At 42.4% G+C, this 16393-nt stretch overlaps 1 protein-coding gene across 4 annotated transcripts in view; it reads left to right on the top strand.

Annotated features, from left to right (window-relative positions):
* Positions 1-2646: 2646 nt before the first annotated feature.
* Positions 2647-16393, top strand: part of LOC118412405 (folliculin-interacting protein 2-like) — a 14479-nt gene continuing 732 nt past the window's right edge. Inside the window, exons 1-19 of one of the 4 annotated variants that reach the window (XM_035815250.1) lie at positions 2647-2941; positions 4156-4185; positions 6043-6163; positions 6478-6588; positions 7922-8022; positions 8375-8437; positions 8872-9047; positions 9429-9601; positions 9823-9926; positions 10333-10456; positions 10703-10875; positions 11236-11356; positions 11559-11611; positions 13178-13298; positions 13564-14759; positions 15013-15078; positions 15270-15428; positions 15579-15708; positions 15934-16049. In XM_035815250.1, coding sequence (XP_035671143.1) covers positions 2748-2941; positions 4156-4185; positions 6043-6163; positions 6478-6588; positions 7922-8022; positions 8375-8437; positions 8872-9047; positions 9429-9601; positions 9823-9926; positions 10333-10456; positions 10703-10875; positions 11236-11356; positions 11559-11611; positions 13178-13298; positions 13564-14759; positions 15013-15078; positions 15270-15428; positions 15579-15708; positions 15934-16049 — 3332 coding nt within the window. In that variant the 5' untranslated portion in view covers positions 2647-2747. Of the gene's footprint in view, positions 2942-3879; positions 4066-4155; positions 4186-6042; positions 6164-6477; positions 6589-7921; positions 8023-8374; positions 8438-8871; positions 9048-9428; positions 9602-9822; positions 9927-10332; positions 10457-10702; positions 10876-11235; positions 11357-11558; positions 11612-13177; positions 13299-13563; positions 14760-15012; positions 15079-15269; positions 15429-15578; positions 15709-15933; positions 16050-16393 lie in introns of those variants that run through there. The other 3 variants (XM_035815251.1, XM_035815253.1, XM_035815254.1) reach the window with 3 other exon arrangements.

Genomic DNA, 16393 nt, shown 5'->3' on the forward strand with positions numbered 1-16393 from the left:
GGCCAGGGACAGCTCGCGATCCGACGATCGCGTGCTGTTCCCTGGCCGGTTATATTCCTCTGGCCGGCTTACTCCTCTGATTTGTTCCATTTCTACGATTTTTCCAGCGATCCGGAGTCTGGTTACTGGTAGAGACTACCTCAGACTGAAGCGCTAACGCTTCTCAAAACAGCGCTTTTCGTACAATTCAATGTTTTCGATAGGTAAAGGTGCCTTGTCGCTGACCGACATTGACATTTTCTGTAGAATTGTTATTTTCGGTAAAAAATATATATAAAATAACATTTTCCCCCCCAAATTGCTAAATTTGACGAAACCGCGTTACCGCTATCATGGCGCACACTTAAATCAGGAAGTATTGCCTGCATGGCAAAATCTGCGCCACCGAAAGACGCTACGAAGAACGCGGACTATTTGGGAAATGCAAAAGTTTATACACTGCTATACCGGTAGCCGAAATATCGGGAGCCAAAACTAAGGGGGACTCCTATAGATTGCGGTCACTGACAACAAATTCCGAACCGGAACCTTAAAAATTCCATAAAGAAATTGAAAAATACGATGTTTTTACATACGTTATCTGCCGTTTGGAATATGTTGTTTGACTGGAAAAAAATATACAAAATAAATCTAAAAAAATTACTTCCTTCTTCGATCATATCGTTATGTTTATGTACACTTCTTGACTGGTTCTGAAATCGGCCAATGTTTTGAAAGGCGTTTATTGACTTCTGAAGAATGTAAGGTATCATCAGCTGGTATTGATATCGCTCTTTCTCCTTCGCAGCGAGGTGTTAAGCACTCGCGTGTTGTAGAGAACCGCAAATAAAGCTAAACTGCGGTTTCTGTATCTTTCAATACGAGTCCTTTGTCATCTTTTCTCTGACATTTCAACAGTTTCGGAAGGTCTTTCTAGATTCTTGTGGCGATAGAAGACTTGTGTCTCAGGACAGACGAAAGACATCTAAATTTATGACAAGTTACTTTTATCATTCCGGGGACTAAACGCCGCGATTTCAGGTTTGTCTCAGCTCAAAGCTCAGGTTCTTCTCAGCTCTAGGGAAATCGATCATGAAGAGTTCCTTGGCCCTGTAGAGGAAAATTTAATTGTGTATGATTACGTAATCACGATTGCATGTACATGCTAAAAGTTTAACAATGTTGAATTCGAAGTTACTAGTACAACTTAATGGATGCTACCTGAAACGTCTTGTCGTCATCGACATAAGACGGCCGGCTATTATACAACCCAGTGTTCCATGATGCCCAGTTTCGACCAGTCGATGAAATGTCAAAGATCAACGACCTATAGGTCTCTAACCGAAAAACGCACTGTCCGATGACATCTCTGTTTGTTTGCATAAGTTAGTCAGAATTAGAATATATAGTTAGGCTGACTCATTGTCCAGTTTGCAAATGTGGGGTGCAAATATGTGATTACAGTGTTTCTTCGGGGATCCAAAAAAATTGGACGCTAAGTACGTATCCCGCAATACCGTATCACATACTCATCGGTCATTAGATGACAATTAAGCTACAACTACCTTTCACTGATTTCTCAGTTTCGAACGCTTGATTTCGGTGAAGAGCTGCAAAAAGTGAGAAAGAACGCGTCCCGGTGTACAAAAGCCAGGTCGGTGTTGGTCATGTGAGGAAAATTTACTTCAAATTTTGATAGACTTTGTATCTAGTGACTCGGTCCTATCGCACATAGCCAACCAAGGCCTTCCCAACGTCACCAGACCAAGGGCATGCATGCTGGGGTCCGTGGTTCAATAGCCGTGAGGTCATCTGTGGTTGGGAGTTGATCCGTGATGCTAACAATTGGTTCAGAGTCTTTAAAAGTCATCTGCGCAGGCCGACTATGAATTTTAGTGATCAAAGTCGGGAAAATCATCCAATTCTGGTTGGCAAAAAAGAGACGGAGTGAAGTGAGGCAACCCAACCCATCGCCGGCCTTGGTTGGGGACTGGTCAGGAGCAAAGTCGTATGTCCTGAATACGTGTCAGGGGCTTTACAGCGATTAGCAGGATTTGCTGACGACTTTCCATTCGACTTATTGACCGACCTTTATATAACCAAGGAGTTTAAATATAGAAACCTCCTTATTATAACGTTTAGCATATGGCTGAGGACACATGCCAGAGAAGCGAAGCGTCCAATCAAGTTTTGAATTTGAAACAGGCTTTTTGTTAACATATTCTATTATCATCATTAATGTTCATGATGTTAATGAATGTCTTTCTTATGTAAATGCCAAAACACAAAGTCAATCCTGTTATCGGCTCGATCGGGCCTGTTTGCTCAATCTTCTCCGTCCGCGCGCGTGGGCAACATGTGACTCACTCGAGTTTGCGGTTATACAAGTTGCCCTCGAAGTAATAGGAGGAACGTCCTAAACTAATCACACCGATACATGTCGCAAAAAAAATCATATATTTGACTTCAACGCCATTATTGGGTATATGAACCTTTCTTAGTACTATTCGTGTTTTAAAAAGTCATTGTTTCTCTTACATCTTCCATCGTTATGGTCAAACGGCGTTTGTGTTATGGGGGAATCATTGACGTCATACGGGAAGCAATGATCATCAGTCCTCCTAATAAGTCGACTGCGCAGGTGCACTCATACTGTCGTGACCCTGCCAACTCACCGTGTCCCCAGTCATGTGCGCATTAGTGCTCATTATGTGGTACATCATGCTCCGTCAGTATGATGCAGATCGCTCTGGAATACGGCTGGAAAAATGGGAATCAGTCTGGAATCCTTGGACCAGCGCCTGAAGGATTTCGCCATGCAGAATTTGGACAAGAAGCTCCGGTGCTATAGCGGACACCAGTTGAGACAGGACTTGAAAAAATGCCTGTTTAAAGTGCACCATGAGTTTCGGACCTGTAAATCCAAAGCCAAAGGCAAGGCACAGGTGGACACCGAACAAAGGTCAGTCTGTACTATTAGCCCTCACTACATTTGGTACTATACACTAACGTTATATAATCACTATTCAATCGAGCATTGCGGCCATATAAAGTTATACATGTATTATCCCTACTTCGTAACTACTTACAGTATTTTACCGGTTTATTGATCATATGCATAGATCGTCTTGTGTATACTACACAGACAACGCCAACGCAGAATACTGTTGATATTTCCGGTATTGTGATGTTGTTGCAAATTTTCAATGGCTTTTATGACGTGTTTAGTATTGCTTTTGTAGGCTCGATATGTATTGCGTTTTTCCGGCGCCCCTGTCGACTTTTCCTGAGCTCATAAAGAGATGCATTTGAAGATACCTGCTGACTGTCAGGTGCAACAGATCAGGGGACTGTACATTAGCTTTTACATGAGGGTGATGTGAAATGAAAAATGAGATTCCATGAGAGAAGAAATATTTCACATCCAAGAAAAATACTCAATCTCCCTCGAGTCTTGGCCCTTGACTCCGTTCCGGGCTAAAACAACTGAAACGACTCAAATTCATAATTTTCGGATCAAGTTAAGCTGTTCAACCGGGCAATCTAATTCCTAATTCGGCCAATCTGTATTCTTCCAGTTCCAAAAGATACCCGCAGAACGAGACATACCTCGATCCGCTGGCATTGTCATTTTTTTAATTTTCAAGCAGATGTTCGGGAGGGAATTCTAACTTTTTCTGGCTTTTCTTTCGCTGCTTTGTTCTGTGACACAATGCCATGCTCTTTTCTGACCAAAAGGAGTTGAGTCGCGTAAAAAATCGGCAAGACGAAAGCGTAAAGATTTTCTCTCACAGCATCTGCTGCATCCAGGAGGTTTTGCCCCCGAGAAGCCTTGTGATGTTTGGATCAGGTGGGCACGTGAAACTCACATGTAATCATTCACAGCGTTCACCAATCACAGGCGATGTTTTATGTCCTTGTGAAAAATCGACCAATGGTAGGCCGTGTTATATCTAGGTATCATGTGACTAAAAGTCATATGACGGGCCCCAAGATGGCGCTCGAGCGCCTAGCTAAGCTGCTTCCACACCGAAAAAACGCCAAAAATGCTCCTATCAAGGGAAGAAAGACCGACCAAACCGAGCCGTAAGTGTAGCGCCATATTTAAGCTACATACAGTAATTTTTGTAGCTTTATTCTGCGATGTTTAACGGTACTATGGTATATTTTTCGCAGGTCTATCGCTATTGCCGATGCCCCCCAAAGGTTTGTCCCAGTTATTTTGTCATTAGCATAGAAATAACGATAAGTTATCTTGTCAGTTGTTTACTGTTAATTCTTGCACTCACGACTTCGATAAAAATTCTGTTAGCACAACATTTTTAGAGCTCTCTTCCTGTGCCTTGTGCGATTACCTTGGCCACGATACATTCATGACTCACCGTAAAAATTACCTAACGTCATGCTAAAGTTTCAGCCTTCAACGGTGTCCTTTCAACAAATGGTTTTGGTGCTGTTGCTCCGCGAAATTTTCTTTGCCCTTTCCTCTTAAGTTTAAGTTAAGATGGTCCTTGTTTTTTGCATGAGCTCTGGAGTCTCAGACAGACGACTTTGTTTACAAACTTTCCGGAAACCCGAGTGGTTAGGTACAGGAAATATCGGGGTGTAAAGGGAGGTCACCAGATGATGAATGCATGTTGATATGGATGTGAGTCACACAATTTTTGCTTTCTCAGAACCTCAGCTCGACGCCCCAAGTTTGTTTCTCTCAACAGCAACATACTGTTAAAATGTTTTCTGTCCTAGAAATGTTGTGGATTGTGTAATGTATTTACTAGTGGGTATTTTTGTCAGATGCGTCATTTTGTCAACAGTCAACAAACCGCAGCCAGCTGATAAGCAGCGAAAAGCAGCTGCAAATAGTTAATCATTAGTGAATTCCATGGTTCTAATGAGCTGGTTTTTTTTCAAAGTTCTCTAAATAGATGTTTGCAAAGTGACTATTTTGTGAATTTTGAGCACTCTCAATTCATCCCGAAAGTCTTCTAACGAAACATTTTTAATCCAATTTGGTTTAGCACAAGTCAAATTTTATACAGACCATAGAAAGTTTGCTTATCATTTGAGCCATTCAACTCTTGTTTGTTTTAGTACCTTGTCTGATTGCTGTCATTGGATTTCTTTTGTTACTCTAATCTAGTAGTCTACCCAAAGTGTACTTGGTGTCTCATATATGTTATAGCTTTTAACAAAAGACACATAATAGAGGAGGGTCTGCATGCTATTTTGATTTTTGGTAATTCAAAGAAAAAAACGTCTTAATCTCTCATCCTGGAATATCCACCCAATTTGTAGTGAGGGGACCAAATTTTGCGTTATTTGCCTTCCTTAATCAGGACCCCCATGCAGACCTGCTTGCACCAAGTATTAACTTAAAGGATTTGGTTTTGTTACTGTTCATGTATGTATTTTCCACAGTTTGTGCAAAGAATTAGTTGTTAAATCATCCTAATTTCACGACAACACTAATCAACTGAAAGTAGAATAGTCAATACTGTAATACTTTTGCTGGCAGCCTTTAAAAGATGTTTCCTTTGTCTCATATAATTTTTTACTAATAATTTTCAACTTTCAACAAATGGAGAATCAAGTCTTTTTAAATGGAACTTTTCCTTAATTTTCTTGACTGGTATTCACAAAAGGAAAAATCACATCTTTTTAGCTGGTCAAGTGGTTTGGTGCTAGTCATCTCTAGCTCAGCCGTTAGAAAGAAGATGGGTATTTGTAACACACATGGTAAACCACCTTGTGGTGTGCCACTACAGGATATCCCATGTCAGATATCCAAGTGATCAGAGTTTTTCATCAAATGAATAGTAACTCCAACTGGAATTCTACAGTTCCAAAGGGCCAAAGATAGACTGGGGTGCCATTCACTTTAGCCTTTATTGCCGTGGCTCCATGCTCGGCCCAATTTCAGTTACTACAGAGGCACCAAAGACTCCCATACTCGCTTGCTAGATGAGGGAGCAAGTACAATTCATAAATCTGATGGCACCCATGCCACGTAAAAGAGTCTAGCTCTATTCATTCTAATTTCTGTTGACCTTTCTGTCACCGCAGTTGGAAGCCGCCCTCCTTTGACAAGAGCCAAGTTCGAATGCTGGTGTTTCGGGACTGTGAACCCCAGGGAAAGAAATTACTGTTTGATTCCAAGGCCATCCGAGTTGTGCAAGATGATGAGGTAAAAAGACCCTTTATTATATATATTATTAGCAGGACTGTCTCCAGGAGTCAGGACAGAGAAGTTGCTTGTTGGGATGGACAAAATAACATGGGCTCCCAGGAAGTGGAAATTTATGGAAAAAAGTAACCAATTATTCCACAGACTTTTGATTCTTTAAGCAAATTTTACTCTTTAAGCAACTTTGAAAGCCAAGTATTTTTTTATGCTTCTCAATGTTTTGCAATATTTATTTGAAAGTTCTTGTACAGAAACCAAACCTTTCCTTGATCAAGTTGATGTGATAATCTCACTTTTTATGTGTTCCTCTGTAGACGGACAGCCAGTGTAGAGTGTACGGAGCTGGGAAGTTTGCCCAGCCTGTTACAAGGCAGTCCAGCAAGGACGGGTCCACACCACAGAACAGTACAGGTTTCAAATATCAGGTAGGGTTGATTTTATTGGCTCCATGAAAAATGTTGTCAATTTAGGGGGTTAACTGACCTGATAATCTTTGCTCACTTGAAAAATATACACAATGATTGTTGCAGTTTATTCCACCTCAATCCCCGTGCACTGCTCATTGTTCTATCATGTCCTCGGGCTAGGTAATTATATTTGTGTCACGAGTTTCAAATTAGCCACAGCCCACCTACTCTAGCTTGTAGTCTCCCTCTCCGTCCTGAGACTGTCCTCAATCATTGGGCCTTTTCAGGCTTTTTCAGAACTGGTGAACTCACACTTACCTTGTAGTGGCATGGAAACCTTTCACATCTAGAAATAGTAGAATGAAATTAAGTACAGTCTTACACATATACAATATGTACATGTACACATGTATGTACCATCTCTATATCTGTGTACCTTTATGTAAACAGTTGTGTTATGGTTACAGATTTAGAACAGTCCAACAGGTCCAACAACTTCTCTTCTTCCCAAACTGAAAAATTGCTCGAATTGTTAGAGCAGCAATAATTGTAAGGTACACAACCACACCCCTAGTGAATTGATTAAATACGTCAAAAAATGATTGGAGATCTCATTCATCTATGAAAAATGTTGAGTTTAGGGGGGCAAAAATTGCCATGTTTCACAAGAAGTATCCACATGCCAAGATTCAGGCAAATCCATGAACAGGGTCTTAAAAAGTTAAATTACACAATGTAGGTGCAAAAACATAAACAAAACCAAAAAAGTACTCTTGTGACTTGTCTGAAGTGAACCTCCTTCCGGGAGGTAGAAAATATATGCAGTGCCATACAGCAAGGTACACTGTACTTCACACATGTAGGATCTTCATGGTTAGGCTTTTTGGTCCTTGTAAGTCAATACTACGTAACGCTTGTCAGGGAGGTGGTGGCATGTTATCTCCTACTCCCAGATATTTCGAGCAGTTTTATTGAGATCCAGAACCAGTTGAGATCTTGGCTGGTCACCAAGTCTGTGGGCCATGTGGGTGTGTAAGGGTTCAGATGGGGTCATGTAGACCAGTTTGGTGTAGTTTATCTATAAGTAACATGACATCATGACTGTCTTTCTTGAGGATTGTATGAAATAAACAACTATGATAGTATTATATAGCACACATATACACAATTTTGCTAGATATACATCCTTTTCCTGTTTAAATTTTATCCATAAACTTGTCCTTTTTTCGTGCAACCGTTTGATTGAAATGTTAGCGTATGTGTTTTGCCAATGACAAATGTCATATCTTCACAATGATTTGTTCGGTAGACAAGTTGTGCGGCTAAGACAGGTATTGCTTATCTTCCACAGTACTTGAGACCAGGATCGGATGTCAAGCTGTTGGGAGAAATGATGTTTGGATCCATTGCCCTGTCTTACCAGGGTTCTACCTTAAAGATTCACAACATCAGGTGAGAGATCACTCTCCTTGACACAGAGACCTGCAACAGTCCTGTCTTGTTGATAACCAAATAACTGACTTAAGATGCAAAACATTATCTTAAAAAGCAACACCAAGATATTTTTCTTTGAATTTTATCCAAGATTATTCAGATTCCTAGAGTATTTTAAAATTTTCAGACTGATGAAAGACAGCAAATGCTACGTAAAAACTCTGAGTCTGTAAGAGAACTTCTTTTTGATAGTGTGATTTATTGATCACTGTTTGTTCAGTTTTGGCTATATAGTTTGATACTGCAGGGATATGTTTTGTTTAGATGTTAATTGGCTGACACTAAACTTTTTCCACCATATTTTTCCTAGAGTTCCTCCCCAACTGATGCTGACTAAAGTCTTCACAGTCAAACCAGTCAAGGAGGCATCCCTGTGAGTACATCTTCCTAACTGTTGGCTTGTGTTCCTACACATGTATATCCCCTGTGACACATACATGTAGCTAAAAAATGTTATTTACCTGTATATGTTTGTATACCTTTTCTGTGGTGTATTTTTGATGGTCACAGGAGAGTAGCTTTAGAAGGAAGCAAAGTATGGATCTGAATAAGCTCAAACTCAAGTCTTTCTCCTTTTGCTATATATACCATTACTAATGTAAAAGCAACATATAACATACGATTTTGTGTGCTTCTGTCCCAAAGGCCGAAGGGAAGTGGTATAACTATAAGGTTTCAACAGTTGCTAGAAGTCTTCGAGAAATGATGCCTGAGGCTTGTTAGCATGAGGATTACTACTGAATGATTGACAAAGATTCCCAATAAAACAAACCAGGACTGAAAAGCGTTCTTTTCTTAATCCTAAAGAGAAGACAGTTGCGACAGCCATGACTTGCTGACTGGGCCAAAGACGATCCTGAACCTGAGTAACCGTTTGAGCAGCGGCAGCGCGTCTGTGGCACACAGCATGCCCATGGCCGTGCCCAAGTCTCCAGGCCCTGAGAACCAGCGTGAGGACGACGACAGTGGCATTGTGGCATCAGGTTAGAGGAATAGCCAAAAAAAAAATTGATTGATGATTTTTCAGGCACATACCAATCAGATTTTGACATAAAGCTGGTGGCCCTGTGTACGAGGGAGCTTAAGTTTTTTGCCACAGGCACTAACCTCTGCATGTAAAAGAAGCAAACACACTTGAGAACACACTTGAGAAGTGTATCATTGATCCAGTGTGCTTGGTTGAATATGCAAGCAAAGAGGGAGGCTGCACTACCAACTATTGCTAAATGTGTGGGATTTGAACACAGTCCACTACCAGTGGACTAGCCCGTTACTGTAGTGGCCCGTGTAGCTCTAAGGTCTTAGAAACACTGAAACGTATGGGAAGGATTTCAACTTTTAACATCCATATCTCTATCTTCCAGCTGCGTCCAACAACAGCATGGTGACTCCCTTCCCCTCCCCGAGCTCGTCCTTCTCCAGCACCAACTCCAACAGCTTCCACCGCCGCTTCATGCGCAGTCAGGCCACCAGTATGGAGTACGGACTGATGAGGAGGTGCTCGGGAGACTTCTCAGGATTCTCCAACACAGATGACGTGAGTTTTTACTCTTGTTGTTTCAGCAACTGTTCACCGCAACAAGTATTGACTTGACCGTCTGTATCATTGTATTTTGTCTGTCAACAAGTCTACCAACCAAGAAAAAGCATTGTTTTATCCTTCAGCTTTAACTGCTTTCTTTCTGTTCTTTGAAGCTAGTTACATGATTAAAGGTGGCGTTACTGACATCTTGTTGTTGTTTATGTTTATTTTTCCAGTCGATGTCGTCCCCGCCTTCCTCAGGCTGCAGTAGGGGTAGGAGTCCAAAGATCGGTGTTGCTGTTATCATATCACTGCCAGAGTCTGACGAAGAGAGCAGCAGGTAGGGTATACCTTCACCCTTGTGGTGTAGTGGTTTGGTCCAACTTACTGTTACTCTAGTCTGATAGAGAAATAGTCTACTGTATTAATAGGGGTGATGATTATTGGAAAAAAAGATATAAGTGATCATCTTAGATTATTCATGAAGTGGTTTGGTTCACTTTACCAATTAGTGTACTTAAATAAAGAAATAGTCTACTGCAGTGAAGTTTGTTCTAGATATCTAGTATTTTCATCTTGATTGATACAGGCAAAGTAGAAAGACAATATTACCAAAGCAGCACACTTCGTCTTCAAAAATTAGTCTAAGGCTTAGAGTAGTCTTAGGCTTAGTTGGAATGTTAAAATAGAAGTGCTGCATGCTAATTTTCCATTCTGTTCTGACTCTTGTTGTAACTACATTTCAGACAATTCCAGAAGTTTTTCTTTTCGCACTTCACCCTGCTGGAGACCCACATGCACAAGCTGCGTATGGGAGTGGAGAGGGCGCTGAGGAAAACCTCCCAGCTCTTCATACAGAGGTGTATAGAGGTGGGTGGGTCTCTGCTCTCATCCTCAAACTGTCTGTTTCAGGACCATTTGAATCCCATATACTGTAAATTCATTAATTTTGATGGGGACTTAATGTAGAAGGGGAAAGAAGGTTTTCTATGTGTGAGTTATGTTTTAGACAAATTCTGTTGTACAGTAGTAATACAACTGTACTACAAAGGATGGAACTGCATTGCATTGTCCCATTCTCAAGAGAGATTCCTGATTTTTGGTGCAACATTTCAGGCGTTGGACACTTTCCGCGATGACGTTTGGCACCTGTACACCGCGGTGCGGATTCAGGAGCCCGTCTGGCTTAACATGATGTCGTACTCCAAACAGAGGCGCCACCTAGTGGAGCACTTCCTGCAGGAACTCGTCGTCACCATGGACCACTGTAACAACAAAACTACCAACTAGTAAGTAGAGTCCAGTCACCTCGGAGGCTGCATCCTTGTGATAATCATGTCATGTGACAAACCAACCATGGTGTGGAGAGGGTTGGGAGGCCATGTTTGGCTATTTGTGACTATTTGTGTGATTATAGGTGTGGCCTGGAAATTTAGGAAAGAAAGCACTTAACCACTGCAACAACAAAACTACCAACTAGTAAGTAGAGTCCAGTCACCTTGGAGGTTGCATCCTTGTTGTGATAATTATGTCATGTGACAAACCAACCATGGTGTGGAGAGGGTTGGGAGGCCATGTTCGGCTATTTGTGACTTAGGGTAGGGCCAGTTAAGAAAGAAATCACTTAACCCCCTCTTCCTCGTGCCCAGTTTCCTGAGCACCTTGCTGACAGCAGTGCTGACTCATCACCTGGCCTGGGTTCCCACGGTTACGCCAGCAGGTGCCACGCCCCCCAGCAGGACCTACCTGGACAAACACTCCTCCAAAACGGTGAGTCCAAATGGACCAGACCTGGTCTGCACTGCTTCCGTTGTGCTGGATTTTTCCTGCAGGAACAACCTGTGTATAGATTTTGGTCTTTTTGCATTTAAAAAATCAGGCTCACACAAAATTGCATAGTCTTCTGGATGCACTGTGAATGGTGTCTTTACATTGATTTTTTTTTTTTACATATGTGATGATTTTTTTCCAGCTGGACATGTTAGCCAAGACTCACCCCTACAATCCACTCTGGGCACAACTCAGGTGAGTGTTTGCATTTTATGTACAGTATGTGTTATGTTTTCTCATCAGTCAACATCCTTTGTGAGGTTTCATTGGCTTTCGAAAAGGGTTTTGGAAAGTGCACAAAAGTTTTTGATGAATTCGTTGTAGATTTTCTCGTCTTTGATGGAAGCTGTAAAGTTAATTAAAACCCCGCTGAAGTGGTAAATAAAAACAGTGCTTAACAAATTGTGCTTCATATACAGTGGACACCAACTAATTGCATCACTGCTATTGGCATAAGTCTGGGATTTGCATAGAATTCTGAAAACCCAAACCATTTGCCATTCACTCCATTGTAAATACAATGGTATAATCGCATCATCTATTATGGCATAAATCGGACATTCGGGTAAAATATCGTCAGGTCAATCGCATACTGGCCCGTAAATATGTGATAGAAAACAAGAAAAAAAGTCGAAAATGAACTATCAGTGGCCTTTACAAATGCATTCGATCGGCAAAACCGTCAAAATTGCCGCTGAAATGGACAAATAACGCTGGTACGCCGCGCCGGCGGCATCCGAGAGTTACGCAATACAAAAGCGCAAAGGGTGACGGGATAGCATCGGCGCCATTTTTCTTTTGTCTAATACGCGCTGATGTTTGTGAATTTTCGAGCTAAAATTCCCACTGATTTTGTGAACATCGTCTACCCAAAACCAGCCATTATGAAGCTGAAATGTTTGTAAGTTAGATAAGTTCGGGCATTTAGCCCAGTTTGTTCCGAGTTTGTAAATATGGCTGGAAGACGAGCGACAGTTTTGGCGTCATTCACCACGGCATCGGCATGCTTGTTTGTTTAGCGCTACACTACATAATTTGCTCACAAAATCATCAATTTTCAGCAAAGTTTCCGTACCTTCCGCTTAAAAGTTGTAATCAAACTAATGCTTATCGGTAAATATGTTATGTTTAACCATACGATGATCGGACTGAGCGATTACACGTCGATAAATGTAGTCTGTACAGCGGTATCTAAAGCTGAGAGTCACGCTAAAACTACAATTTCTGTGGATCGGAGCATAATTTTTTTACAGTTCAACGTTACCACATGATGTTAACGTTACATTAAAATGTTGATGATGTGTCGGATATGTATAAACGTGTGTGTGATATCATTCTGCACTGAAATGTGATTAAATCGAGACGCAGCGGATGTTGTATTTTGTTTTATATTTATTTCTTCTCGTTACGGACTTAAACGTTAACGTTAACGTTACGTATGACGGACACGTGCCTGTAAAGGAAAAAAAGAAACTTGGATAAATATTAACTACAATGTTACTTCTGCATATGAAACATGCATGTTCATGAATAAAATTTAGTATATAATACCAGTTTTGACGTGTGTGTATGGTTATTTCAACCCTGAGTCCGTAACCAGCACCCCCCTCCCCCGCCGATCGTTTGGACTCTCCTAGGGTTATTGGACTAAGTCGGGTAAACGGGTAAAATTCGCTGACAAATCGATGATGCCAATAGCCGACTTCTACTGTATATATAAATTGTAACATGCGCTTAATATTTCTTCCTTTTTTTCCCCAGTGACCTGTACGGTGCAATAGGTTACCCCATCAAGTTAGCGCGGACAGTTGTGACAGGAAGGAAGGCCGAGCTGGTTAATCGGCTTCTCTACCTGCTCAGCTACTTCATCCGCTGCAGCGAGGTGTGTTTGTTTGTTTGTTTGTTTGTTGTGTTCATGTCCGTTAGCAAACGCTCTTCCTGATGTCCCTTTACTCGAAGCAATTAGAACGATTAAGACTTCTCCAGCTCTCCATGTTTTTTCTGTCTTGAGCATGCTAAGATCGCCATTAGGCACCAAAATGGATTGATATGTCAGTCAAACATAATCATCTGCTACTAGACTGGCACTAGTGACCATATGTGTTATAACTTTTTTTGAGCCTTGCGTTTTCTGTCCTTCTATGAAGGTTCACGAGAACTCAGAAGAACGTGACGAAGTGGGAGAGAACACGGCGGAGAAATCCGAGTTCCGCTCCTGCCTCGTGTGTGGGGAGGAGAGCGGTGCTGAATACATTCTCGTGTCTAAAGAAGAGGAAGGTTTTACCCCGGCAATCGACATCAGTTGTAGCGCTCACGACTCAGAGGAACCAAACGGCAGACTATCCGACTCGACCAACAGACTGACTCCGCAGAGAAGAGACTCGAACGAGAGCAATAACAACAGCGTGGTGTGCCGCGAGTCGCCGACCGATCTGCAGGAATCCAGGTTGGAGAACGTCTCACACGTGCAGAGAGTCTCCCCGCGGTTCGAGAGGGCGGACGCGCTAGTAGATGCGGCTGGTAGCAGCATGCTGACAGTGGGTAAGGATGGAGGAATGGTGTCACCAACAAGGCAGCTAGATGAGAAGGAGAAGTACAGGTACGCCAGGATGGCCTCTAAGGAGGGGAGTATCAGCATGCTGGACGAGTATTTTGATGGGGAAACAGAAGCTAAGACTATTGACGACATTCAGGACGAGTTGATCAGGCAGTCCCAGGAAGAGGAGAGGACGGCTTATGATAAACGAGGAGAATCAGACAGGCACTCTGTAGCGGTCCAAAGAACTTCCCAGGCTGGCGTGTCAGACTTATCCAGGCCTGTAACATTAGAAGGAATAGACATCTGTGAAGTGGAGTCGCGCGGCAGAGCGTTGCTCACCCCTAATGCTCTCAGCCCAGTAGACGAAGTGCCTACACCTGTCATGTCCTGTGCAGGTACACCTGTCGCAGCACCTTTTGCCTCACCTGTATCAGGTGGAACAACACCTGCCACGCCCCTCTCCACCTCTCCAAGACCTTCCACCACCCCATCGCCCGTGATTCCAAAGGAAGGCCAGGCAGACTGTGTGCCCACCCAGGCTTTCACTGATGCCATGTTCGAAGGGTCCACAGACAGCACCCTGACGAACGCTAGCTTCACCACCAGCTGTGAGAGTAACCAGACTGCCAGGGCAGGCACACAGACACCGGTGCAGCTGGACCGGGAGGATGGAGTCTTCAGTATGAAGGGGGAGGAGGAGGGTGGGGTGTCTGCATTGCCTGGTGATACTGATAGGAAGATGTCCAGCTGCAGTTCCCATGGAGATCAACAGGAGGTGCTACCAGATGATCTCCCCATGCCTAGGTATAGTTTCTTTGAGCCTTAGTTTGTTTATTGACATGAAAAACTCAAATTGGCCTGCTAGCAGTAACATTTTATTGTTATGATGTGATTGTGATTAAGTAAAGTCTGCTGTCAAAGTTAGAGTAATACTGTCTTAACTACAAATTAGAAACTAGCATACTTTTATTGTAAATATCATTGAGTAATGGCTTTAACTATGAAAAAATGTGTTTATTTTATGGTGACCATCATCACCTTTTGTTGTATTTTTTAGGTCTAAATCTGTGCAGAATCCTCCGCAGAGATTGGAGTCCAACTTTGGAAGGTCTCTCCTGGCTGGGTAAGTCATTCAGCAATACCTATAACATGTACCAGTCCGTTTATTTTTCCACTATCAAGGACAAAGACCACTGCCTTGAATAACGACCTAGTTAAGTACTGTCCTGAATGTGCAGTTTGCAGAGTTGTGCTGTAACAAGACAGGGTTAGCAAGAATCCAAAGTTAACATTTGTACATGGCTGTCCCCACAGCTACAGTGAGAAGTACCTCCCTGACTTTGTCCTGCTGGGTACGGGTGAGAGTGACTTCAGACAACAGCTGCAGACTGACCTGCAGCTCGCCACGCAGACATCCGTCCTGGACGAACCAATCGCTGAGGCTGTCTGCATCGTGGCAGACACAGATAGATGGTAAGAACATGTCCTTTACCTCAGGTATAGCCACTTTCACAGGCACACAGAATTTTGTAAAAACCAGTGAACTATCCCCCATTGGAAACATCAGCAACTGCATGTATAAAATAGACTCAATTTACATGAACCCTGCCCCCCTCCCCACAGGACAGTACAGCTGTACTCCAGCCAGAAGAGAGGAGACAAGCCTGCTGCTGATGTCATGGGGTCAGCTCAGGTCAGCAGCATCCTGCAGTCCGTGGCCAACCTGCACAGACTCAAGATGCCTGCTGAGTTTGTAAGTATCACATTACACAGGTTAAAAATTAGATCCTCTCTCTAAAGTTCTAGTTCCTACTTGAAGGGAGGTGTAGATAAGTGCATAAAACAACAAAATCTCACATGTGGTGTCAAAGATCCAAATTTTAGTCTTTTTACTAACTTGTCTATGTGCAAGACAGGCATTTTGTGTCTTCTGCAGACTTGTCCTTAACCTTGCTGTAACTTTTTTCCTCTCCCTTAGTGCCTGATGCACCTTGAGGACCGTCTACAGGAGTTGTTCTTTAAGAGTAAGATGCTAGCAGAGTACCTGAGGGGTCACACAAGGGTCACCATCCAAGAACTGTCAGCATGTGTGGGGTAAGGAACTTTGTCTTAGCGTCTATGGCATTTAGGAAAAGGAATACCAATCTTCTTTCATAAGGAAATAGACTTTTGCACCCGGAGTGCAGAATAGTGGAAATAGTGCTACCAAATAAATGCTGTAGATAATTTGACTGTAATACGAGGGGCGTGCAATAAGTAATGGTCCTGACCCACTTCCAGTTGTCTGATCTAAATGAAATTTTGTATGTGTAATAATTCATATCTCTATGGGTTATGTTGCAAAAGACAGCTCTGAACTAATTGTGGTTTCTGATTTACTGGTGTTTGAACTTAGTCAGGTGCGAAATGGACCAAGTGTGAAATGGAACCAGTTGAGT

Source organism: Branchiostoma floridae, chromosome 3 (genome assembly GCF_000003815.2).
Source record: "Branchiostoma floridae strain S238N-H82 chromosome 3, Bfl_VNyyK, whole genome shotgun sequence".
Classification (NCBI taxonomy): Eukaryota; Metazoa; Chordata; class Leptocardii; order Amphioxiformes; family Branchiostomatidae; genus Branchiostoma; species Branchiostoma floridae.